This window comes from Platichthys flesus, chromosome 2 (genome assembly GCF_949316205.1).
Source record: "Platichthys flesus chromosome 2, fPlaFle2.1, whole genome shotgun sequence".
In the NCBI taxonomy this organism is placed as follows: domain Eukaryota; kingdom Metazoa; phylum Chordata; class Actinopteri; order Pleuronectiformes; family Pleuronectidae; genus Platichthys; species Platichthys flesus.
The window spans coordinates 16,244,108-16,269,401 of record NC_084946.1 but is presented as its reverse complement, the minus strand read 5'-3'; the positions used below and the strand labels follow the sequence as shown (position 1 = coordinate 16,269,401).

Below are 25,294 nucleotides of genomic sequence, written 5' to 3'. Positions count from 1 at the left end.
GTAAAGTAGAATTAAAACACGGAGAGGCCAAGTGAGACGAGTAAAGTTTGTTTATTGTTATTAATGAAGCTTCCAGGAAGTTTTCATTTATCACAAGTGGCAGAGTTTCTGTGAAGACCTCAGACCCCTGACAGAGCTGTTCTCTCGCTCGTTCTCACACTCACACACACACACACACACACACACACACATACACACACACACACACACACACACACACACACACACACATACACTCATATGATAATGAGGAGCCTCAAGGCGCAGTGGGAGCAGGAGCCATTTTTTTCACCATTCAAGCGGAGTTGCGCGGACGGAGCGGAGGTGCTGCTGCCGCTGTTGTTGAAGCTGCCACCGGCGTGTGTGTGAGTGTGTGTGTGTGTTTCCAGTCCACGTTAGCACCGGTTTACTTCTTCACACCCGCGGGACTGACCGGAGAGAAGTGCGCCCGCTGAGAGCATGGCTCCACCGCAACAAAGGGAAACTCACAGGCGGAAAGTTTGAGGAATACGCATCTATCGGAAACCAATCTGTGAGAGCCAGAGGAACACGCACGGAGGAGCGATGCGCTGCGTTAACTGGGATTTGTGGTTCATTTTGTGGAGTTTCAACCTGCTGCGGCCGGCGCGTCCGCTCACCGTCCACATCAGGGAGGATGCGGGAGCCGGGACGCTGGTGGCCGGCGGGGCGCGGGGCGCACGGTGCGTCCTGGATCAGGTTCTCGCTCCCAAGTTCTCGGAGCGGTTCCTGGAGACGGACCCAGCCGCGGGCGGTGTGTTTGTGTCGGACTCGATAAAGTGCTCCACGCTGCCCTCCAACCCCTTCACCGTGTACACCGTGGAGGACTGCACGGACTCCGGCTTCAGGCACCTCCTCACCAGCCTGTACGAGGTGCACGTTCACGGTAGGAACTGTTCAAACAAGCGTAGAAAGAAACCCCAGTGGGACATGGAGGTCCTGAGTTTGTTCACCCACAGCCACCACCGCTCAGACTGCCACCCAGCCGGCTCTGCTCTACTGCCAGTGGGAGGTCTGCTACCTGGTTCCCCAGCCCGCTGCAAAGTCACCCACAGCCGGGACTTCTACTTCTCTGAGGGGGGCTTGTTTTTGTCTGAGACTCTGTGCTGGAGGCAGGACACCCTCCTGGAGCTGGACCTGGTCTGTGACATTCTCACTGGTACATGGGTGAACGCTAAAGTCAACCCCATCATCACCCACTGGCGTGTGGGGCAGGGCCCCTTTAGGCAGGCCCACCTTGGGAAGCTGTTAGAAAAGGCAGCTCAGTCTGATTCAGGGATTGTGAGCAGGAGGAGGAGAAGCATCAACAGTAGCCCCCAGTTCCAGCCCCCCATGTACCAAGTGGCCGTGGCAGAGAACAGGCCTGCTGGGACTCCTGTTGTTGTTTTGAAAGCAGTGGATGTGGATGAGGGGGAGGCGGGCAGGCTGGAGTACTTCATAGAGGCTCTCTTTGATAGCCGGTCCAACAACCTCTTTGCCGTGGACCCGGCCAGCGGTACCGTGTCCACAGTGGAGGTGCTGGACCGGGAGACAAAAGACACCCATGTGTTTCGTGTGACCGCAGTCGACCACGGCACCCCCCGGCGTACCGCCATGGCCACGCTCACTGTGACAGTCAGTGACACAAACGATCATGACCCCGTGTTTGAGCAGCAGGACTATAAGGAAAGCATCCGAGAGAATTTAGAGATAGGTTATGAAGTGTTAACTGTGAGGGCCACGGACGGAGACGCACCTGTAAACGGCAACATCCTTTACCACTTCCTCAACAGCAACGGGTCCAATGACGTGTTTGAGATCGATTCGAGGTCTGGTGTAATCCGCACCAAAGGCCTGGTGGACAGGGAGCAGGTGGGCGCTTACATGCTGGTAGTTGATGCAAATGACCAAGGTCGCGACCCCGGGGCCCGCAATGCCACAGCTACAGTTTACATAGTGGTGGAGGATGATAACGATAACGCTCCCCAGTTCAGTGAAAAACGATACGTGGTCCAGGTGCCCGAGGACATGGCCCCCAACACGGAGATCCTGCAGGTCACCGCCACTGATCAGGACAGAGGGAGCAACGCGGTCGTTCACTTCAGCATCATGAGCGGAAACACCAGGGGCCAGTTTTACATCGATGCCCAGACGGGGAAAATCGACCTGGTGAGTCACTTGGATTATGAGGCGAACAAAGAATACACTCTGAGAATTCGAGCTCAGGACGGAGGACGCCCTCCTCTGTCCAACATCAGCGGCCTGGTGACGGTGCAGGTGCTGGACGTCAACGACAACGCCCCCATCTTTGTCAGCACCCCGTTCCAGGCCACCGTGCTGGAGAACGTGCCGCTGGGCTACTCCATCATCCACATCCAAGCGGTGGATGCAGACTCCGGAGAAAACTCCAGGCTGGAATATCGGCTCACTGATACCACACCAAACTTCCCCTTCAGCATCAACAACGGCACCGGGTGGATTGTAGTGGCAGCCGAGCTGGACAGGGAGAGCGTCGATTTTTACAACTTTGGCGTGGAGGCGAGGGATCAAGGCTACCCCGTCACGTCCTCGTCCGCCAGCATTAGCATGACTATTCTGGACGTCAATGACAACAACCCGGAGTTCACCCAAAAGGCCTATTACATGCGACTTAACGAGGACGCATCTGTGGGGACCAGTGTGGTGACAGTGTCAGCTGTGGACCAGGACATCAACAGTGTGGTGACCTATCAGATATCCAGCGGTAACACCCGCAACAGGTTCTCCATCACGAGTCAGAGCGGAGGGGGGCTCATCACCCTGGCGCTGCCTTTAGACTACAAACTGGAACGGCAATACGTCCTCACTGTCACCGCCAGCGATGGCACTCTCTATGACACCAGCAAAGTGTTTGTTAACGTCACAGATGCCAACACGCACAGGCCTGTGTTCCAGAGCTCGCATTACACTGTCAACATCAACGAGGACCGGCCGGTGGGCACCACTGTCGTCGTCATAAGTGCCACAGACGAGGACACCGGCGAGAACGCACGCATCACCTACTACATGGACGACAGCATCCCCCAGTTCGACATCGACGCGGACACGGGAGCTGTCACCACCCAGATGGAGCTGGACTACGAGGACCAGGTTTCCTACACTCTCGCCATCACCGCTCGGGACAACGGCATCCCACAGAAGTCGGACACCACCTACCTGGAGATCCTGGTGAACGACGTCAACGACAACTCTCCGCGCTTCCTCAGAGACCACTATGTGGGTTCTGTGATGGAGGACGTGCCGGTGTTCACCAGTGTGGTGCAGGTCTCCGCCATCGACCGAGACTCGGGGCTCAACGGCCGCGTCTTCTACACCTTCCAGGGCGGGGAGGACGGCGATGGAGACTTCATCATTGAGTCCACCTCTGGCATAGTTCGCACTCTGCGCAGACTGGATAGAGAGAATGTGCCTATTTACAGCCTGCAGGCGTTTGCTGTGGATAAAGGTGTTCCTGCTCTGAAAACCGCAGTAAACATTCAAGTAACAATCCTAGATGTGAACGACAACCCCCCTGTGTTTGAGAAAGATGAGTTTGACATCATGGTGGAAGAAAACAGCCCCATAGGCGTCGTGGTTGCACACATATCAGCCACAGATCCAGATGAAGGCAGCAATGCACAGATCATGTACCAGATAGTGGAGGGAAACATCCCAGAGATTTTCCAACTGGACATCTTCTCCGGGGAACTGACCGCATTGATAGACCTGGACTACGAGATCAGATCTGAGTATGTCATCGTGGTGCAGGCCACCTCCGCCCCTCTGGTGAGCCGCGCCACCATCCACATCAAGCTTGTGGACAAGAACGACAACATGCCCATGCTGAAAAACTTCCAGATAATCTTCAACAACTACGTGACGGACAAATCGAGCAGCTTCCCCACGGGGGTGATAGGCCGCATCCCCGCCCACGACCCCGACGTCTCGGATCAGCTCCACTACAGCTTCGAGGTGGGGAACGAGCTGAACCTGGTCCTGCTGAACCAAAGCACGGGGGAGATCCAGCTGAGCCAGGCCCTGGATAACAACCGGCCCCTGGAGGCCTCCATGAGGATCTCTGTGTCAGGTGAGACAGTTGGATAACTGTGTTTAATTTGCAGACTCCACCCGGGTCGTGAAACCTAATCCAGCGAGGGAAGACCTGTCCCACTGAGATGTGGTGCTGCTCTATTCACATTAACATGTCCTGTCTGTTCATTTACATTTACGCTTCACTGCACTAATAGAGGTGATTATGACGCAGGTTTTTCTGTCTTGGCTTCAGTAACCCAGAGTGATTTAAATATAATAGAAATATTCATGAAAGAAGATTATTATTCATTGCAGGGTATTTGTAATTCACACCACTTTGAAAATACACGCACACACGCACACGCAGTGCTGGATGACAAGGATGTACCCAATCATTTATATTCTGAAGTAAATTGTTTCTCTTGGCTCATGTCGGTGGAGGATTTATAATTACGGTATTTTTCTTGGTTACAAAAGCCTGATTTAGCTCCGGAGATTTAAACCGCTGTTTGTCTGAGCGTGTCCACGTCCTGTGGGATCCACACTCCAGCAGGCAGAGACATCATGCCCCATAAATGCCCATCTGATTCCCCCCCCACCCCACCCCGCCACAAACAATGAAAGACCTGATTTCAATTATGGTCGGTTTTTATAGCTCACTTAGAGTAAGAAAAAAGTGTTGATGTTCTTTAGGTGTCGTGTTGTCTGACAGGCTTGTTCTTAATTTGCCAGAAACGCTGACATTTAACAGCTGTCGGTGTTCCGTGCACACACACACACACACGGTGCAAAAGGCTTCAAAGACAACACAAGCAGGTTGAGATGTTTGTTCCCCTGTTTATTGTAGGAGAAGTAGGGTCACGTTAGGGCTGGGCGATAACACAATAGTAATTATAGTAATCCTAATAAATAGCAATACATATATTGACATAATGCCGATGCATTGTATAGTAACAGTTAGGAGGAATAACACATCGTTGATCGACCTCAGACAGTTAAAATGTTTCGCTGTTTATCAAGCATTTGTTGTTTTCTGCTCTCAGAAGAAGAGTTTAAAACCAAAACCTTCAGTCAGGAGCAAAAATATACAATTTTGACTTAAAATAAATAATATGAATGTGACATTGATCGTGGTAATGATCCGAATCGACTGATATCCTGATGTAACTTTGGCCCATATCGCCCAGCTCTAAAGTCCCGCAGGTCTGAAACGTTTCTCACAGGGGTTGGTTAGGTTACTCATGCTAATTGTTGGTGTTCTCTCTCTTTAAATGCAGGTCTTAAACCCTCTGAGTTCCCTGCACCTTTAATTTTGCATGCCAGCGCAAATGGCAGCTTTTTATTTGCCCCAGATATGTGACTGAACTTGAATTGCACTCACAGAGAGTGGAGGGGGGGTTGTGTTTGTGTGTGTTTGTGTAACTGGTGTACCCTCTGTTGGAGCTCATTTGTCGCAGTGTGAGCTGCCTTTTCTTTGACCTTGGCATAACCTACGTGAAAAGGAAACCGAACCCGGGACGGTTATTCAGATGTTGGACATGAAGGTTAAAGATGAAATCAGATACCGAACAGGGAGGATTAAGGCTGAGCCCTGGGATTCAGTTGATTTGCCTGCATGGGATGAACAAAACAGTGGAAGTGCAGATCAAGTGGTTTCCCATTGGTTGATGAGCTGATACTGACGAGCAGATACAGTATAGTTAATGTGGGTAGTCGTTATTATGGATCAGAGCGGTGCTTTGCCTCTCTGGAGAACAATAGTGAGCTGTCTATTCAGGGGCAGGCGCTCGAGCTCATACCAGGCTGTGGTTGGGGGCAACAGCTGTGACTCCACCAAGGACCAATTAGAGGCCGTGTCTCCCCAGCGCGTCCAGCACCTGCTGGGGTTTATGTGTCAGCACCCCTGCAGGAGACAGGGGGGGAGGCCGGAGGACAGGGGGAGGGCTGGTGGTGGTTCTATGTTGTGGTTGTGTAAAGTTGTGATATGTGGAAAATACAGTGGTAGTGTAAGAGGGAAGTGGGGAAGTCATTAGAGCGCTGGAGGAGGAGATGGGGCAGGCAGATGAGCTCCTCCTATAGATGCTGCTGACCCCAATTTTCCAAGGCTTCATCCTCCAGAGACCTCCCAAGTCTTCCCATTATCTTTGCCTTTATGCTGCCGGTTAAGAGGCCCCCTTATGATGGACGGTTTCTGATGGGCTCTTTTGTATGCTGTTGGACTGTGATTAACAGTGTTGCTGAGCACTGCTCTTCATAATGAAATGGATGCAATGTTTCAAACGTAGCCACACTCTCGGTTAAATGTTTCCTGCACAGTCTCTGAAAAGAATCCACAGATTCTGAGGATTTCAAATTGGAATTCCGTTTAATCCAATGTGATGGCTCGACCCAGTCTCACACAGATTTGGGATTAGATTAGCTATATGTAATATGTAATAATATATTTAGAATAAGAAGTACATGAGGGTTTTTCACTGTTTCTGCAGTGTGTACTTTATAAATGATCTCCAAGATTAAGTTTTTCATCAGTCCCCCCCCCCTCCTCTGATACAGGTATGATAACTAGTCAGGACTTTCATATTTTCTTCTAAAAAAGGGAAATGATTTTACGATCATCTGAACAGAGAATATTGGTCATAGATTATATATCAGACTCTTAAAAACACATCTGACACATAACCTGGGGATCTTGCTGCCTTATTGTATAGTGGCTGTGTACACTGGGCAGAAATTAGTGATTAGTAATCATTTAATCATGTTAAGGAGTTAAGGAGATTTACAGTGGTGGTATGTGGCTGCTGGTCCTGCCTCTGTACTCAATGGGAGAGAACAGAGCCTCATAAACTCATATCAGGATTATCTCTGGATTAATCGTTATCGGTGCGATAAAGCAGCTCATTTCAGGTTTCTTGTATTCTAACTAACATTCCTGCCACGTTGAGGACGGGACTGATATCCGATTCTACTCTTTGCGTGTGTCACCTCTGTATTGTGAGGAGAATTGCAGTCGCACTGCAGGGTGAGAGGCCGGGTGTCGTCTGTGGGATTAGATTTGCTGCGTCTATATCCTGGGTTCTGTCAGATCAGTGTTGACATACTCAGGGGCTGATCTACTGTTCCCAGGCAAGCGTGAGCCTGCATAAATAGCTGTTTGCATCTGACGGGAACGAGTTTTCCCCCCCTGCTTCTCATTCATCCTTAAAGCCATGTTAATTTGACTTTGGAAACTATAGCTTATCCATAATTATTCTTCATTTTGACCATGTTATTATGCTTGGTTGTTGGAATGTGAGGTGAATATGTGGTTTTCTGTGGTTTTTACTTTGATATTTACATCACTTCCTCTATGAAGTGACTCTGTAAGAGATAGTTTTGAGCTCTGTGTGACAAAATGTGCAGTTTTCACATTATTGCTCATTACAACTCTGCCATGAAGACACTTTGCCCTTGTTTTCATTGAATTCCGAGCCCCATTCCATTTCCAGTGCGTGTGCTCACTTTGAAAACACCAATGGAGAGAGGAAAAATCCCGCCTCCACAACTAATGATGGCACTTTGATTCAGCTCACATCACACAGCAGGTTACACACATGCTCAAATGACAGGGTGGACAGCAGTAATTTTGTCTCTTTGGACACTGTCCGCACGGGCGGCTTCAAAGTGTGAGTGGCTGTGGACGCTCCAAGGTTAAACTACTTTGCTCTTTAAGTTGTCTGAGCCAAGCCCTCTGGCATTCAGCCCAACTAACTGCAACACACAACAAATGTGCTTTTATCTTTCTAGTTTTCTATAAGATGCCGTGTTCCTATTGATATTTTTATTTAAATATATATATTTAGATGGGATGAGATTGTGAAATCTTTTTCTTCCACAATCTGATGGAATAGTTAGAATCGTGTGCGGCTGCATAAGTTTATATGTTATCTTAGACGCCCCGTCCTTCACCATCCTTGGATAAGATAAAGCTACAAGACTAGAATTTTAATGTTGGTGACTCTCTGCTCTGTTACATAGTGAAGTACAAGAATGAACCAAGGCGTCCACAGCCAGAGTAATTTAATATTAATCTATTAAGCCTCCAAACTGTCTCTGCAGGGACTTTCTCAGATGTTTGTTTCTGTAACACTAAACTATCAAGTTGCACAAATCTGCTGTGTGTCTGTGTGTGTGGGGCCTCCAACAGCTGGACAGCTCTGATTGCTTCTCTCCTTGCCATCATATAATTATTTCGCTCAAGCGGAGCTCATGTTGGATTTCTGCGTTCTTTATGGGTGATGCATTTTCTCTTTGCCTGGTGCTTGATTTCGCAGGATTCAAAGTCACAGCTTGCGAACGCTCGCCCGTGTTTTGTACAACTGGAGTCATCCCTAATTCTGTCCTGTTCATTCTTCCAGCCTCCCTCGCCCTCCCCGGACGGCGTTAGTCACACTTGCGAGCTTGCGTGGAATGTTTGTAGCGCAGTTTCTCTTCTTTTTATCCCCTTTAACGTCACCTATCACCTTGATCCTGTTTCTCTTCTCCCCTCTTTTTGTTTGCGTGTCACCGATGCCCATTTTTCTCCTCTCGCGCGGGGTCTATGGCTCTCACCCCTGCACCTTCCCCCCCCCCTTTTTACCCTCATCATCCACCACTCTCTCTGACCCCCCGCCCCTCCTCCTCCTCCTTTGACTGTTGTGTCCCCCCCCCTCCCCACCTCTTCGCTGTGAAAGGAAGAATGCCTAAGAGAAATGCTTTGTTAAGCGCCCAGTTGTCATGGAGAACCCAGCAATGCCTGAGAAATTCCTTGTGGGTGGGGACGAGGGGTAAGGTCCCTTTTGTGGAGCCAAGTTTGTGGGGGGAGGGAAAGGGGGAGTTGGGTTAAAGGGGTGGGCAGGGGGGGGGGGGGGTGGTGGCATAAAGTTCTAAAGAGCAAACTGTCCCCCTCTCCCTCTCTCTCCGTCAAAGAATGTACAGGCTTTCTTCTGACCTGCGGGGCTGACCTGTCCCGTCGGTGGCTTTTCCCTCCACTAATGTTTTTGCAACACCTGACCGCAGGCGCAAACTTTCCATGGGCTGTGTTTTTTGTTTCTTTAGAAGGATAGGGTCTGGCCCTATCCTTCTAGAGGGGATCCGATTTCTTGCTGCTGGCTTGTTTCTGGGCAGGAGAACATCTTCCTGTGGGCCTCACTCCTATACGCTTGGTTGCATTGAGGGTCCAGAGGAGATGTGTGTGTGCGTGTGTGTGTGTGTGTGTTTGCTGTCGGGTGTGTGCGTGTGTGGGGGTGGAATGACATCATCTATGTGTTAGTAGGGGAAATCGTGTTTAGGATTAGGGCCGGCGCATCGCTGGGGTGAGTCCTTGCCGTGCTTGCATCTATCTCGGCATTGTCCTCAATATCCCAGGAGACAATGGGAGCGGGCCCTGTCTGGAGTTGCCCCCCCCCCCCACCCCCCAGCCCTGTCTTTGTGTCCACTTGTTTGCACCAGTGCTGCTGTCTTCGGAAGAGTCTCACCAGACCTGTTATTCATCTGTGACTTACACGATGTACTGTACGGTCTGACGCTGACACTTTTTAAAGTGGCCCCCTTCACTGAATCACTGATTGAGAACGATTTGTAAAGCTCAAGCACATTGATAGGAATCAAAGTAGAGATTGAATAGTTGGCTTACTAAAACAGACAATAGATAAATTCTTAAAATCTACAAATATCGGATATATAGTTAAAATTGGTGAACAAATAGTGGATACTTGCTTGAACTGGCTGAATGTGATGGATAAATAGTTCATTAGTGAGGTAAAGTAAATGGGTATGAAGCTTTTTGGTTAAAGTAGTTTTTAACAGATGTTTATTCACTTTTTTGCATTTTAAAGTCTCTTAAAATGACTAGACCTATTTGTTGACTTGTGTAACTCCAAAATATAACAATGTTCAGACCCAGAGAAATCCACAATTTTATTCAAGGTAATGGGACGTGACATTTTTGTAGCTTTTTAACTGCATCATATTTTTTTTATTCATCTCTGCAAACAACGCATTATGAAGGAAAAACGCCCCCTTGGCTGTTTTCATCCTGACACTTTTTGTCTAGTTTGATGTGTAAATAAAATAATGAAACACCTCCACTGAGCACAGCATCGTTACAGCGCAGGCTTCTCACAGTGTGAGAGTGACAGTTTATGTTTATTTAACAGGCCATTACCTTTACGCTACATTGCGCTCATTTAGTCTCGATCCAGACTGAGATTTCACAGTGACCTGGTTTCATATGGTTTAACGCCGTTAATTCAATATGGCCGCATTAGACCGTCAGACACGACGGTGTGAGGTGTGACTGACTGGTGGAGGTGATGAACCTTAGCGTGCAGCAGTTTAAGATTTGTTTCGTCAGCGTCAGATTTTTATCAGTAGTGACAGGAGGGCATCGGGCTAACTAAACAGATGGTTTCCTCTTGAGCTAATACAGTGGTGTGGTCACAGACTGGTGGCTCTGAATGAAGGACTGACTGTTTATACTGTTCACTGATATGGCGGCAGTTTCACATTTCTACATTTATTGACTGTTTACCAATTTGTCTTTCTGCAAATAATTTAGTTGTGATAGTTTTCAAACACTAAAACTTTAAATGACGCCACCTCTCCACTTGTCAAATATCGGACTATTATCAGATTTGGTCTTCAATGGGAAGGGAGACACTTGGCATTCACTCCCAGGTCAAATGACTCTGCAGTTGACACCAGTTTTTATCGGCTCTGACTCCATTCGGTTGTGATGGAAACATGATGCTAATTTCTTCTCCCTCTTTATTTTGGCAGTCTAGACACTGACACTGCACCTTTTCAGGCACGGCCTTATGAAGTGCATTGAACATCTGGTCCCTGGGGCCTAAATAGCCATTAATGTTTGTGTACTTTTTATTGATTGCATCTTTGGGAACAACGTGCAACAGCAATGATTTTCTTAGAATCGTACAAGATGCAACACCGGCCAGACAACAAGTTTTCTGACAGTCGTGGTGACAAACATGAGTCATGGGAGGGAAATAAAAACAGAAAGGCCGACAACCTGCTCATATTGGTGTAAGAGATGTATCAGTTACAATGTCATGATTGTGCTTCTGGTTGCTCTGGATCTAATATCTATCTACTGACTATTGGTAGATTTGAATAAGGCCTCATGCTTGGTCACTTCTCTGCATGCTAATGTCTCTTTACCAATGCGCTGACAGCAGTTTTCCTTTTGATATGCAAATGCTCCGATTGGAAGAGTTCAGATCCTTTTCTGTGGCTCTAAAAGCTGCTTTACTATAGAGGAAGAATCCGTGGAATGCCCTCCTCTCATGGTCCTCACTTTCAGCAGGGAAGTGTCTTCAGGGGATGCTGTGGCAGGGTCCGCAAATGAGTACGAATGGCCTCCCTCCAGCGTGGTCAGCTTATCTCCTGAATGGAAGTATCAGGAGAGGGAGTGTGGGTTCGCTCCGAGTCCTCTGGATGGAAAATCCTTGGGTTGACATTGAGCTGCACCAGCAGTTTCCAGTACTGAGGGGCTGTAGGAACGAGGTGTTGTGCTTATGGTCACAGCTGATCTTTGTTCTCTTTATAACTTCTTAATCTGAATTGCTCTGCAGGAGAAGATGAAACAGTCAGTTAAACCAGCTGCTGAATTTATTTAAACCTTATTTCACAGACAAAAACTCAAAGACCAAATGTTTATTTTTTCAACCTGTATATCTTTTGTTCTAAAACAAAGCGACAATATGCACACATGAGTAATTGGTAATTGCACATTATGATGTTTGGTGTAATTTGGGTTGCTTGATGTTATGGCTCTAACACGGCTCAGATACAAATAACAGAAAATCTGCTGCGTAGGCGTTTGAGCATTCTGCCCGTTCCCTCCTCTGAGGGTGAGATTTCCACGTGGGTTTTCTGTTACATGAGCTGTTGGTGTTTTTATTTCCCGTTGTTCGGCTTCTCCCCAACAACGGATCCAACAAATGAGCTCTCGACCTGGTGGGGGCGACAAGCTTTTTATCCCGGCTGTCACTGTGGTCTGAAAATTCCCAGAGCTGCAATTGTGAAATGTTTTGGGTGATCACAGAAGCTTAAAAATGTCTCAGCCAGCCCCTCATTTTAATCTCCATACAACTCAGCTACCTTGACTGTAGGCAATGTAGAAGTTGGCAAATGTGCTTTCAATGTCTTTTAATTGAATGGCTAATGGTATAGAGAATTTTTCTATGAAAATCCCACTGCATCTCATTATGATAACATTCAAATATAGCTCAGGATTTATCTTTAATTTAAGGGCGTAAATCAGTTACCAATTGAATTTTTCTATTCCCATTTGCATGTTACAGATCCTAGTCTGATAAATAAGTGTAATTTGCGACCTACTACTTGTTTTCACTTGAATCCCGGTCATGTTACAGCAAGCAGTTGACAACTGCCATATGTTGATGTTTCTAAATCAGCCATCATCTGTAGATTAAGAAGCCACAGGATGTAGACAGTGGATTTCTGGGCCGAGACTCTGTGTTGTGTTCACCTCACACTGTGTACAGTCTATAAATTATATTAACAAACAAGTTAAATGTTCCTTCACTCAAAAGACAAACAGATACTTTTTGTAGTTGTTGTAGGTCAAGATTTTTTTTCCGCTTGCCTCTCTTAACAGCTACCCGAAAAAATAAAAAGCATTTTGGTTGATATGCTATGCTCCGCCTCTTTCGCTCTCCACACACACTGTGTACCTGCGGACAACCAAAACCTGCTCAAATGTGATTGGTCAAACTAGAAACCAGAAGACTTCTGGGCCCACTATCTTGTCCTTTGCTTACAGATTCTGTAAAAATCTGTTTATAAAGATCACTCATAACCTAACTGGTGTTTTTGAGCAGATTGTGATGTACATGTGACTCAGATTGGATTAAATAAAGTACAATTTCACAGCTTAAGGTCAAGGTTTAATCGATTCTTGTGACCAGGGGGTCTTCTGTACTCTACTGGGCTTGGTGATGGGAATTATATGATAATCTGAGTATTTTTAAATTCCTTGGGCAAACGCGTCTTAGTCTTGATTTCTGAAGGACAGATGGTGATCTTGATACATGAGCTGTATACGAGGAGCTGTAGGTGGATGCCGGCCCGGCAGGAGTCCTTACAGTATTTGAATGTAAAGGCGGTGGTAGTGGGGTGTCAGCCTCAGCCGTTGCCTGTCTAGTGGGGGGTCAGGAAGAGGGGAGATTGGGGGGGGTAAAGGGGTAATGAAATGAAAAACCAGTCCTTCCCTTTGAATGCATGCAGCCCCCTCCCCCAACCAGCAATCGGCCTCCATTCAAACGCAGTTTGGAGTGTTTCACCTTTCAGCCCCGGTTAATTCAAGCAGACCGCTCCCCCGGTCACATTTTACTGTGCCCCTTTTGATCAGCAGCACTTGAGATTCCAGCTTTTGAATTAAATCGACACCAGACAGAGAGCACTTAAGTTTTAATGAAGGAGACATCTGATAAGCTTGATGTAAGAGAGTTAAGACTGAGCCTCAGAGCTCCAGCATTGTGATAAACTTCTGCTCCCTCGGTCTTTAACCCACATCAGCGCTCATTATTTTCTGTCCAGGACAAATTTTTTCCCTTTCTACACTGGAGTGTTAATTGAAGCTCAGCGTGCTGGCCCCTAGGAAGGTGAGGATTAGGCCTGTTGTCCTGCTGAATGATCTCTCTGCCTGTACAGTGGGCTCCTTTCCCATTTGTCCAAATCAGATCCATTCCCATAAAAAATACAAAAAATAAGATTTGAGTAGGCTTCAATTTGGATTCATGCCATTTTGCTCAATGAAAGGACAACGGAAATTATCTGTATTCCTCAAACACTGCACAGGCTACACCATTCTTTTGGTTTTCAGAATATAATATGTATTAATTCTTCATTTAAATGTGTGTATTTACAATGCTCAAAATGTTCAGAAAATCTTTAAACACATACAGATCTTTACTTTCAATCAAAGTAATGGGACGCTTCCTTTTTGTTGCCCATTATCACATGCTGGTTCGAGAGAGACACCAAGAAGCACAACTCACATATTGTATGTTTCAGCTCCATCGTTTGATCGACCAGTTGTCTTCTGTGGTTTTAAACAAATATTTCAGAGCTGTCGGATTCATGTCTCCCCCCAGATTTACAGTTCAGTAACCTGTTGGGTTTAGTCTCAAACTGGCCATAAAAGTGTCAGGGTGATGGCACAACTGGGTTTCATGAAGAACGGGTGAAATGTAATACATTAGTCCGGGTCTCATACACACACATGCAACCGCAGAGTGTCAGTAATTAATGTATATGGTTGCAGGCTGCTTCAAGGACAAGTATTTGATTCTAATTAAATTAAACAGTGTCCCCTTGTTGGTCCCTTGGGGACTGTGCTCTCAGGTCGTAGCTCGGTGGTTTGTTTGGTCGGTGTGTGGTACGAATGCGGCGTCTCTCTGTGACCTTGTGTGGACTCACCAGTGTGGTGTTTGTCAGCAATATGCAAACATGACACTTGTGACAGTATTTCACACTGTAGCAGCTCATTAAAATTGTTTTTTACATGTCGTAGTGACTGTAGAAGCCTGACGGAGACGTCTGGTGTTCCTGTTTCAGAGCCCAGGCTCTTACTTATCACACTGAAGAAACTTTGGACTGAAGATAAAAATAAAATCCCTTCACTTTTTTCCTGTCAAAAACATAAGAAAGAAGGCAATCAATCTCATGTGTTATGACTATTACATTTCTTTTTGCAGAACAAACTGAGGTGAGCACAAACCAATTAAGACTAAAATAAGAAATACATTATATGAAGCAGTGTGCTGCTGTATTCCATAATAAAGTAGTTGAAGCCCATTTTGACATTTGTGTGCAAGCAATACAAATAAAGCTGCACTATTCTCTATTATCCACTATTATTCATCATCCACAATCAAGACATTGTAATTGCAAAAAATGCATTATTGTCTAATGTGTAGCACTATATATTCTCATAGGATTTACTTTGATGTACATTGTTGTTTCCGTTTCAGCCAATTTGCTGGTGTTCTATCCAAATGTATGACTTATGAATATATAAGACTGCTGTCATTGTCATGTATTACCTAACTGTAAAAATATTTTGGGAATAAGACTCAAGGAAGAGGAGATTCAAAGAAAATAAAATGCTGAAATGCTGAATCAATAACATATAAGGACTTTTTAAAGGAGGGACAATTTGTAAAAATAGTTTAACTCCTTATCTGACTCTTAGGATAATTTGTAAGTGTAATCTTAACAAGTGTGAATATCAGGTCTTTTACATCATGAAACAAATGTCCAAACAGGAATTTAAGTTCCACTTTTTTTTTTAAATCCTTAAAAAGCTGCAGATCTGTAAAGGCTCTGAACTGCAAAGGCATCTTCGGGCCTTACTGCTCCAGTGTGATTTTTAATTTATGATCTCCCTATTGATCTTGGAAACGGGACCCCGGCTCAGCGTTCTTTGATGTTGTGAGTCCTCCGTGCTTGCTGCGCTGCATACTGTAGTGTACTGATGCTGAGCAGCTAAGACAGCCTCTGCTGAACCTCATTACCTTCTTACCCTGGGTTCCCCCCCCCAACATGACACACTTCTGCGGTGAAACACGCGGCTTCCTCCGATGGACCATCAGCCGCTGCGCATCACAGAATCAATGTGGTTTTGTTCCAGTGTAGCCTTTCTTAACGCGGCACCATTAGACGTATGATGAATAAGGGCCTGAGAGAGCTGTTGGAGTGTGATTATCTATCAGCTCTCCAGTGTCATGATGATAAATGGTGTTGGTATAGTGGTGAGGCTCTAATGTTCCCCCCACCCGCACAACTACCAGGCTCTTTCATTGGCAAAGTGTTTAACCTGCACATTAGGAGGCGGAGAGGCCAAGATGGAGGCCTGCTGCTGTTGTTCCTCTGAGCAAGACACTGAGTCAATAACAACCATATGACTCATCTGAATTTATTGTCTGTGTGAACCATAGACTTCCTCCATCTGTCCATAAACAAAGGCAAAATATATCGGATATGAACGCTGCCATCTTGTGCATCTGGTGCAAGAGTCTGCACAGTGATGGAGCTGCAGCATCGAGCTCCGGCCTATAGACATTAAATTAAAACCAAATTGACAGACACCATCTTTGGGAAATATTTATTTTAAAGATGTACTGGGACTTTTTCCTTTTGGTCCGTGTCCCATCCAGTAACATTGAGGAGGGGGTGTGTAAACGTCACTGTTTATTCCTCTTCTTGTCTGGTGGTGTTATTTAGAACTATATAGGCTGTGACAGTCATTTACGCACACCATGAGGAATTGTAAGTTTTATGCATATCGTACATTTAACTGGTTCACAGTTTGCTAAATGTTCATCAATGTGTCACAACCTTTAAATTGGATTCCATGGAGCTTATAATTATTACAGCTTATTGCATTTCATTAGTTTTGTTCTCTGTGAGATGGCAGATTGTCTCGTCTTTAGAAGACGTGCAGCCCAATAACCTCGGTCCTCTGAAGGTGGCTCCTCTACGCTCTGTGTGCTCCTGGACAGGGACACAGCTCAATGTGCCCACATAGTCATGGCTTTACAACAGATGTGCAATATCTGCAACTTTTTGACTTAAGTAGAAAACCCACAAATATAATCTTAGCATACAGAGACAGATAAATAGTTATTGCTCCAGCGATGGGGACTCTGAGGGAGATTCCCTGAGAGGCCGGTGTTACCGTCGTGCTGCTGTGGCTGATGTCTCTGTCCTCAGCACTTGGTCACAGAGTCTTTCTGATCTTTATCCACCATGACTTTGTTGACATTTTCTGGGATTCAGCTGGGAGCTGGGATGGTCACTTTGTGCTCTAATTAGCCCGGTCTCAGCGCTTTGCTCTTTACGTCTTTGTCTCTTTCTCTCAGCTGAGAGAGACTTAACCCAGCCACTAAGACACAGAGTAGCCTTCAAAACAACATATATATCCTAGTTTTGTTATACGTTTATTTATAGCCAACATGTCATCTTAAAGGCCCTTTGTGTTTATATAACTTGTATAATCAGTGGAGTATTTGTTATTCATAACTTCCTGGAGGGTGAAACCGGACCTTATTAATATTTAAGCGATAAAGACCAGTACATCTCCTGTCCTTCTCCTGGCTGATCCTTTCAGCCGGTTGCCGGGGCCCGGCGGCCTCAACATACAACCAAACATGACCTGAGACTCTCGGTAATATAATCCATCTTGTTCACATGCCTCAGTTTTTCTGCAATGTCTATTACTCGACTCCGTGGATCTGGGTGGTTTTATATCAGGAAATTACATATGACCAATGGCAATCCAAATGTTTAGTTAACACATTGGATGATCTGAGTTTATAAGAGAGAGAAAGATGTTATCTTGGAAAGCCAATGAGCTCTTGGTGGTAAGGGCCGATGCCGGTGTTTATGTGCTGTGGTATGTGTGATGTGCAGAAACACGTGATTTCCACAGCCCAATTTATATGTCATGTGTGACACCACACCTGAACCATTGAGACATTTTCTATAGTTCGCTTTTCACATATTTAGAACGCAGCAGGAGATCGTTCATGTCTGAAAACGGCTTTTGAAGAAATTCAGGTGAAGACTTGTATTATGATGCACAACAGTTTATGTAATTTTAAAGCAAAAAAACTCACCTGAATCACTGACGTTTTAGGTTTTGAAATAACAACACTGATCTATATCTATATATATCTTTAATACAGACTCTTCTATTTTAATCGTGGTGTCATCAATTCCTGCTGTTTTCCTCAACTTCATGGATTCTGTTATGACTAAACCTCCACTGCTTCAATGTACTTTCTGTTTGTATTGACGTATGGATCACCACAACCACCCACACACGAATGCACACCCAAACACACACAATGTTGTACACAGCCTTGGCAGTCCTGTAGCCACAGTGTGTGTTTAATCTTTTCCCTGGCGCCACTTCCTAGCTGAAAGCATTCCTGGCACCAGAGGCCCAGAGGGGGTCAAGCTCTGGGTTTAAAGCAGTGTCACACTTCAGAGCTGGCACCTTGTCTCGTTACCAACTTAGCATCCCTCTTTATCTCCTTTTTGGCCCAAAGCGCCCCGCTTACCCTCCGTTCCTGAGCGGAGTATCCTTCCGTGGAGAAAGACCTCTTTGAAGGATGGTCTGGTCCCTTTCAGGGGAGATTCTCCTCGCGCTCAGTTTCCCAGCGCTGCGTCTAGATCGAGCTCGGCCCGAGCTCCCGAACAAGAATGTGAATTGGCAGAAGACGTAATTAAGGCGATGTCTGTCCTCATACGTGGCCTATGCTGTGAGAGCCTCTGTTCACTGAGAACTGTTTCTCTTGCCGTCGCTGTGGAGTATCACTTATAATGTGATTCGAAACAGATAACATGATATGAAACTGGCAGAGGTAGAGAGATAGAGTATTGTTCGATCAAAAAGGTTCTCAGTGTTAGATGTTGCTCCACCAAACCTGTGAACGTGTCAGAAACACTCCTGCTTCACTGGGCAGCAGCTGAGACTGGGTTTGTCTCCCAGGAGGCTCAGAGGTTCAAATGCTCCTCTGTCCAAAACCTGGAATCATAGGAAGTCGTAAACCCTCACAGTTTGACAGACAGATCGTGACTGCATGTAAAGCTCACCTTGATTTCAATAGGCCCCTTGTGTGTGAGTGCATGTGTGTGTAGATGTACTTCTATATTTGTGAGGACCAGTTTCAGTCACAGACATGACGTTTGGTCCGTCCACATACATTCAAAGGGCTGGTTTTAAGGACTCAATGTTTCAGGTTGGGATTATGGAAAGAGTTGGTGTGTAGCTGTAATGTTTGGGGGATGAGGGAATGTCCCCATGAAAACAGGAGTGAATGCATTTGTGTGTTTGTAGCTTGAAATGTCCTTTCTGTGAGGACTGCTTGGATCTTTTTGCAATTGAAATGTCATTTAACTAGGGTTAGGGTCATCTTGTTCAAATATAAATGCAAAGTGCAATTTTTCACAAATCCCTCCTGTTAATCAAGTAGTTGATATTTTATCATAAATACCCAATTTATATTTTTAGCTATTTAACTTCTGATAAGACATATACACATACATACATTTAAATATGGCAATGGGCAGTTTTTTTTTCACTTTTTACAGTTTTTTAACATTTCGACGCAAACCATGAATCAATCAATTGAGTTAATGAATCGGTGAGAGGGAGCAGGGAGGTGCAGTGGGTAACTGTCGCCTCACAAGCAGTTCTTGATTCGAATCCCGGTTCAGCCTGCGTGTTTCTGTTTTTCATTTTCTTTAAATGGTAGGCATGACTTTGAGAGCGACAGGTTGCTTGTCTCTGCATGTCGGCCCTGTGATACACTGGCGACCTGTCCAGGGTTTCCCCCCGCCTCTCACCCAATGTCCGCTGGGATTGGCTGCTCTCCGCCCCTCGGACCTCTAAGGAGAAGTTGTGTAGATAATTGATGGATGGGTGGAAAAGATGATGAAAGTAGTTGTTTGCTGAAGCACTACATGTATTTTAATCTAAGCATCAAATAGAGGTTTTCAAGGTAGAGTTTTAAAATTGGTTGTTGGACAGCAGTTCTGATAATCAATTAAACATGTATACGTTGCCTCCCTGGAAAATGTTTAACAGTGTTGTATATGTTGTAGTTTTAGTAAATCGCTTAAGTGTTTGGTCTTTGTGTTCTCCTCTCACGTGCAAGTGCTTTTCTTGTGTACACAGGTGTGTTTGCCTGTGTTTGTGTGTGTTTCTGTTGTTGTGTGTTTGCAGTAAAGTGTGAATTAGAGGAGCGACCCTGCCTGTGTCTCTGCTTTGATTTGTTTCTCCACTTCCTCTGCTAAGGCCCTGTATTATTACAGTGCTGGAAGCGCTTGACTGAAAGCAGTAGGATTAAAGCCGTGTCAAACATGCTTCTGTCTCACTTCCTCTATGACCCCCCCCCCCCCCCCTCGTCCTCCTTTTCCTCCTCCCCCCCTCAACCCCCCTGTTGGCACTCTGTGTTTAAACTCGCCCGGTGCCAAACAGGGATCTGGTAACTTTGGGCAGTGCTGTTTGTTTGTGTGAGTTCTGCGTGCAGGGTCTGCTCTCTGGCCGGCGTCCAGACATCGCAGTACAAAGCGGTCATTGATTGTTGCGGGGGGGAGAGACTGAGGCTTGTTTTCATCACACATTTGATTTGATTAATCCTGTTGTGTGTTTGCTCTCGAGGCTTCAGAACCTGCAGGCCGGCGCTGAGATAGACTAAAGGATGGTAGTATCTTTTTGTGACCTTGAGTAGGTCAGTGAGACCATGTAACCTTTTCAAAGACCAACTGACACAAAATTACTTGCAAACCAAACGTGTGATTCATAAGGAAACACACCATTGGTTCATTTAACAAACTCTGTTGAGTTTTTCTGAATTCTATCGACATTTTCTGGAGGGGCTGTTTGTGAGAGTGCACACGTCTGGGTCAGTCGCTGTGGACTTTTCCCAGAACATTTCCTGCCTGGAACCAATTCTTCAGACATTTTTCAGAGTTCATGTCTAAAAACTGATTAGTGGCTCCTCTCCACATGTGCTAAGGTTAGACTACATTGCAGGACACAAACTCAGATCCCTGAATCAATATGTCCGTCAGCCGACTCTAGGAAATCATGGCAATTTAAATAAAATCAGGCCGGTAATAACCAGTTACAAAAAAGTTGAATTGGTACACACAAACAAATGATACACATTTGAAATAAAAAAATGTTTGTCCGAACTTGGTTTAAAGAATGTATTCAGTTTTTTTAATGTATACTAGAACATTTTCCAGATATTTAAAACACCACAGATGAGGAGATGATATTACTTATGATGGGATAAGAGGAGAGGATCTGTCAGTGAAATAAAATATTAAAAGAATATTCAACCATTGGATTATGAGTATAAATAAACTGTGATATGTTGAAGAGGTTTTAATGAAGCTGTTTGTTGTTCCTTGTTTCTGTGCATAGTGATGAATTATACCTTTTGCTGTAGTGTTTCCTCTGGATTTGGAGCAGCAGTGGAGCTGTAACAGACCCAGATCTATAGAATTTGTGCTGGGTAGCAGTAAACTGAACTTCTCTGTGTTCTATGTGTTCCTTGTGATTGGAAGGTTTAGGACGGAGCCTGTTTATTTTAAATAAATTGACTCCTCAGTGAGCAGAGATCTGCTTCAGTCTGGGACATTTAGCTGAAACGAAATGATGAGCAGATCTCAATTTATTGTAAATGTGGTGAAAGTAGAATAACATGAAGGAAAATGAGCTCAGCAAAGTCATAATTCTATGTAAATGAAGATCGTAAGCTGTGGTATGTTTGTCATGCGAGGCCCAGTGAGATTCAACATGATGAAACAGAATCATTTACATCCGTCTACATTAGAAACCAGACGTGTTTAATAACAGCCAAACATGGAAATGAATGTGTTGAAAGATCTTGTGAAAAACAGCAGACTGCAAAACACCAGTCTCTTCACCACCGAAGAATAAACAGGATCTGGTTTCAAAACAACAAGACAAAAGAAAATTAGCTTGTCTGAGAAATGGAGATTTTCAGTATATAGTGAAGGAGCATCTCTACCCCAGAACAAAGAAAATAATAAGTGAGTTGTGAAATAGAGGATTATTGAAAGAACATCTTCCTCCTTCCTCTCGGCAAACACGTGTCTTCTGTTATTGCACCATGAATATTTTCACATAAACACAATGTGTATGCTTTACTCCGTAATTTAGAGTTGTTTTTAACCATGTTGTTAGTGTCTTTACACATGTGAGTCTACTGCACACTTCTGAACCTGTTGTAACAGAAGCAGCTCCAGCATCAGTCCTCCACCCTGCATGTACCAGCATCTGGCCTGTTGACTCAGCTGCTCCATGTGTGAATGCCACGACAGGCAGTGACTTAGATTCTTGTGAGGGTTGGATTTTATCAAAACATGTGAAAGACATTTTAGAGGAAGAAAACATCCTGTTATTTCAAGCATATAAAGAACTCTGGTGATATTTACATCAGAGTTCTGTGTTTGTTAGTCGGCAGGATTACACCAAAACTACCAGATGGATTACCATGAAACTAAGGATGTGGTGTGGGTGAGGGAGGAACCAGTAAAATGTTGGTGTGGATCCGGATGAGGGCGCAGATCCAAGATGTTTTTCACCTAGTTTCTTTAACAATGCAAGATTGCATTTTATGAGGTTTCCTTGATTGCTAGGACAATAATTGATATCCATTAAAATGACCTATTAATGTAAAATATCAGGTATGTTTAGGTGACGGATATTTATGAGTGAGTATGATATGGTGCAGATCTCCCAAAAAATCTGCATCAATCTGGGGACCAACCATTTATCTAAAGTAATGTGTTATCTGTGTTTATAAAGAAGCTTTTTCTGTGTACCATAGATCTTCAGTGTTGTCCAGCACTACACTGGGTGCCATCACAGACTCTTATGTCTCATGCTAACCGCCTGTTTTTCCTCTTGCGTCTGTCTTTTCCAGATGGTGTCCACTCAGTGTCGGCCCAGTGTCTTCTCCAAGTCACCATCATCACTGATGAGATGCTGTCCAACAGTATCACGCTCCGACTGGCCAACACCTCCCAGGAGCACTTCCTGTCCCTGCTGCTCGCCCAGTTTCTTGACGGTGTGGCCCGCGTCCTGTCCGCCGCCCCCGAAGACGTCGTCATCTTCAACATCCAGGACGACACGGACGTCAGCGCTCGCATCCTCAACGTCAGCCTGTCTGTGGCCGTGCCCGTGTTCGGTGAGGGACAGCAGCGGCCTGGAGGCCTGGGCCTCGGCGCCGACGGGCCTGGCAGAGGCGTCGAAAGCGGAGGTGGCGAGTTTTTCGGCTCGGAGGAGCTCCAGGAGAGGTTGTATTTGAACCGCAGCCTCCTCGCCCAGATCTCCTCCCAGGAGGTTCTCCCCTTCGACGACAACATCTGCCTGCGGGAGCCGTGCGAGAACTACATGAAGTGTGTGTCCGTGCTGAAGTTCGACAGCCTGGCCCCGTTTGTCGCCTCTGACACCATCCTGTTCAGACCCATCCACCCCATCGCCGGCCTGCGCTGCCGCTGCCCCACCGGCTTCACGGGAGACTACTGCGAGACGGAGATCGACCTCTGCTACTCGAAGCCCTGCGGAGCCCACGGAGGGTGTCGCAGCAGAGAGGGAGGCTACACCTGCGAGTGCTCTGAGGAGTACACAGGTGAGAACCCTCATTGTACACAAACTCACTGACCCCGCCCCTTAGGCTACATCCACACTGGTATGTTTTAAAACGGGTGCTTGAGCTTCGTTTGAGTCTGGCGTTCGTTAAAGTCCACACTTTAAAGTGTTCAAGCATTTAAACTTTGGAAAAGCTGCTGGTTCCTCTGAGCTGCTCTTTAGTCTGGACCAGCAGAAACTTAGACTTTTGGTAACAATGATGCAGTCATTTGTATTTACTCCCTGATTGGGAGCGAATCGCTTACACTCCAAGAAAAGAAAGAACTGTGCCTGTACTTTTCATGCGTTTGTGAAGGGATGGCGCTAAAACCAAATGGATGGAGATGCATTAGTTTAAAAAAAGAATTCAAAAACTAAAACCGATGGATGTAGCCCAAGTTACTGTTGCTTTGTGCTTCAAGCTGGAACAGTAAATATGCAGTTTACCGTTATAACAGTGACAGATTTCGGTGAGAGGTGGCAGTTTCTGCTTTCATCATGTTAATGTCTTCTCCTTCACAAAGTCTCACGGGAGCTCTTTACCTCGGGTCTTTACCGAAGCAGACTGTCCTGTACAATGGTCGCCGCAGCTCTGACAAAGGCTGAGTGATGACTTATTGATTGCTCGATTGATTCTAGCTGTTTCAGTCGGCCACACCGGAAGGAAACACAAACCTGTAAACGGTTGCTATGAATTTTCTGTTTGTGCTTTATTTTTGGTCAAAATCCCATCTTGCTTATGTGCCACTGAGCAACCCACATACCTACAGAGTTATTTACACCTACACTCCACGTCATCCTGAGCTGTAGGAGTGGACCTTGTCTCAAAGCAACATCTAAAATGCTGGATGATGCAACAACCTCTATTTCCTCACTAGAGCTTATTCTGGAGGCGAGTGAACTTCAGGTAGAGCTTTGCTGGTGTGGCGTGTTTCACAGAAAACAAATAAACATCAGTTTCTCTGTCCGCAGTCGTATCACTGGGTGGCTTAGAGGAAGGAAATTATTAATTTTAGATGGCTACGGCACAGATGGAAAGAGTCCCCTGGCTGTGAAAGGCCCTCTGGTTAGAAATACCTTTCAAAAATATATATATATTTCACAAAGCTCACAGTATGTAGAGACGGAGAGGACTTCACTTCTGTCTTCAGAGATAATGAAGGTTTAATTTATTACTGTTTGCAGCAGAATTGTGAACCAGTTGCAAGAATTAGGATCCAGATATTATTCACATCCTCACAGGGTTAAAGAGTGTCTGCACACTGAGTTTGTGGTTGAGGGGAAAAGGGGGAAGTTAAAAAAGAGTTTAAAGAGGAGGATGATTTAAAATGCTAATTTATACAGTATGAATATTAAGAGAGTAGCTCCATCTTTTTGTTGAGAGGTTAAGTGGGTCAAATCCTGATTTCTTTTTCTTTTTTTAAGCACAAAGCTGGTTGTGTGATAATAGGTCATAGTTATTTTGTTCCCTATTTATATAAAATGTATAACAGACTTAATGGCCACACTATATAGTACAATATAATGAAGCAATTGTAGTTTTGCAAATAAACAAAAAATAAATAGCACATGAAGCATTCTTAACTGTAAACAAATGATTGACACACATATTTAATGATAAATAATACATTAATTTGTTTATTAATTGTTTAAAGTTTCATCTTCACCTAAGAAAAAGTGGTTTGACCATAAAGTCCTTACTACTACTGATACTTGATTTCTGCAAGAGCTGCCAGCGCCTTCTTCACCCGTGGTCTTGTCAAACAGATAGTGCTACAGAGTCAAAAGACATTTTATCCACTTTCACCACTTTATATTTTGGTAAAAGATTAGATCTGAGAAATGATCACTTTAACTAAAACCACAAATCCGATTTGCAGCCAAAAGAAAAACTTCTCCCCGTTAAAAATGTGTTTAAGATTTAGCTAAACACAAACTGCATAATGTCCCATTGTCCTGTTTGTGCTCTCAGAAATGGCGTCGCTTCCATTATTCTTCATCAAACATTAA

At 45.1% G+C, this 25,294-nt stretch overlaps 1 protein-coding gene across 1 annotated transcript; it reads left to right on the top strand.

The window, feature by feature from the left end:
- The first annotated feature begins 203 nt into the window (after positions 1-203).
- LOC133961289 (cadherin EGF LAG seven-pass G-type receptor 2-like) lies at positions 204-25,294 on the top strand. The gene is made up of 3 exons (XM_062396380.1): positions 204-4,102; positions 22,578-23,285; positions 25,257-25,294. The coding sequence occupies exons 1-3, from the start codon at positions 565-567 to the stop codon at positions 25,292-25,294; spliced, it is 4,284 nt and encodes a 1,427-aa protein (XP_062252364.1). The 5' UTR covers positions 204-564.

Coding starts and splice junctions, on each gene's coding strand:
- LOC133961289 (XM_062396380.1), top strand. CDS start 565: ATGCGCTGCGTTAACTGGGATTTGTGGTTCATTTTGTGGAGTTTCAAC. Junction 4,103..22,577: donor CATGAGGATCTCTGTGTCAG/GTGAGACAGTTG, acceptor TGTCTTTTCCAG/ATGGTGTCCACTCAGTGTCG. Junction 23,286..25,256: donor GTGCTCTGAGGAGTACACAG/GTGAGAACCCTC, acceptor TTGTGCTCTCAG/AAATGGCGTCGCTTCCATTA.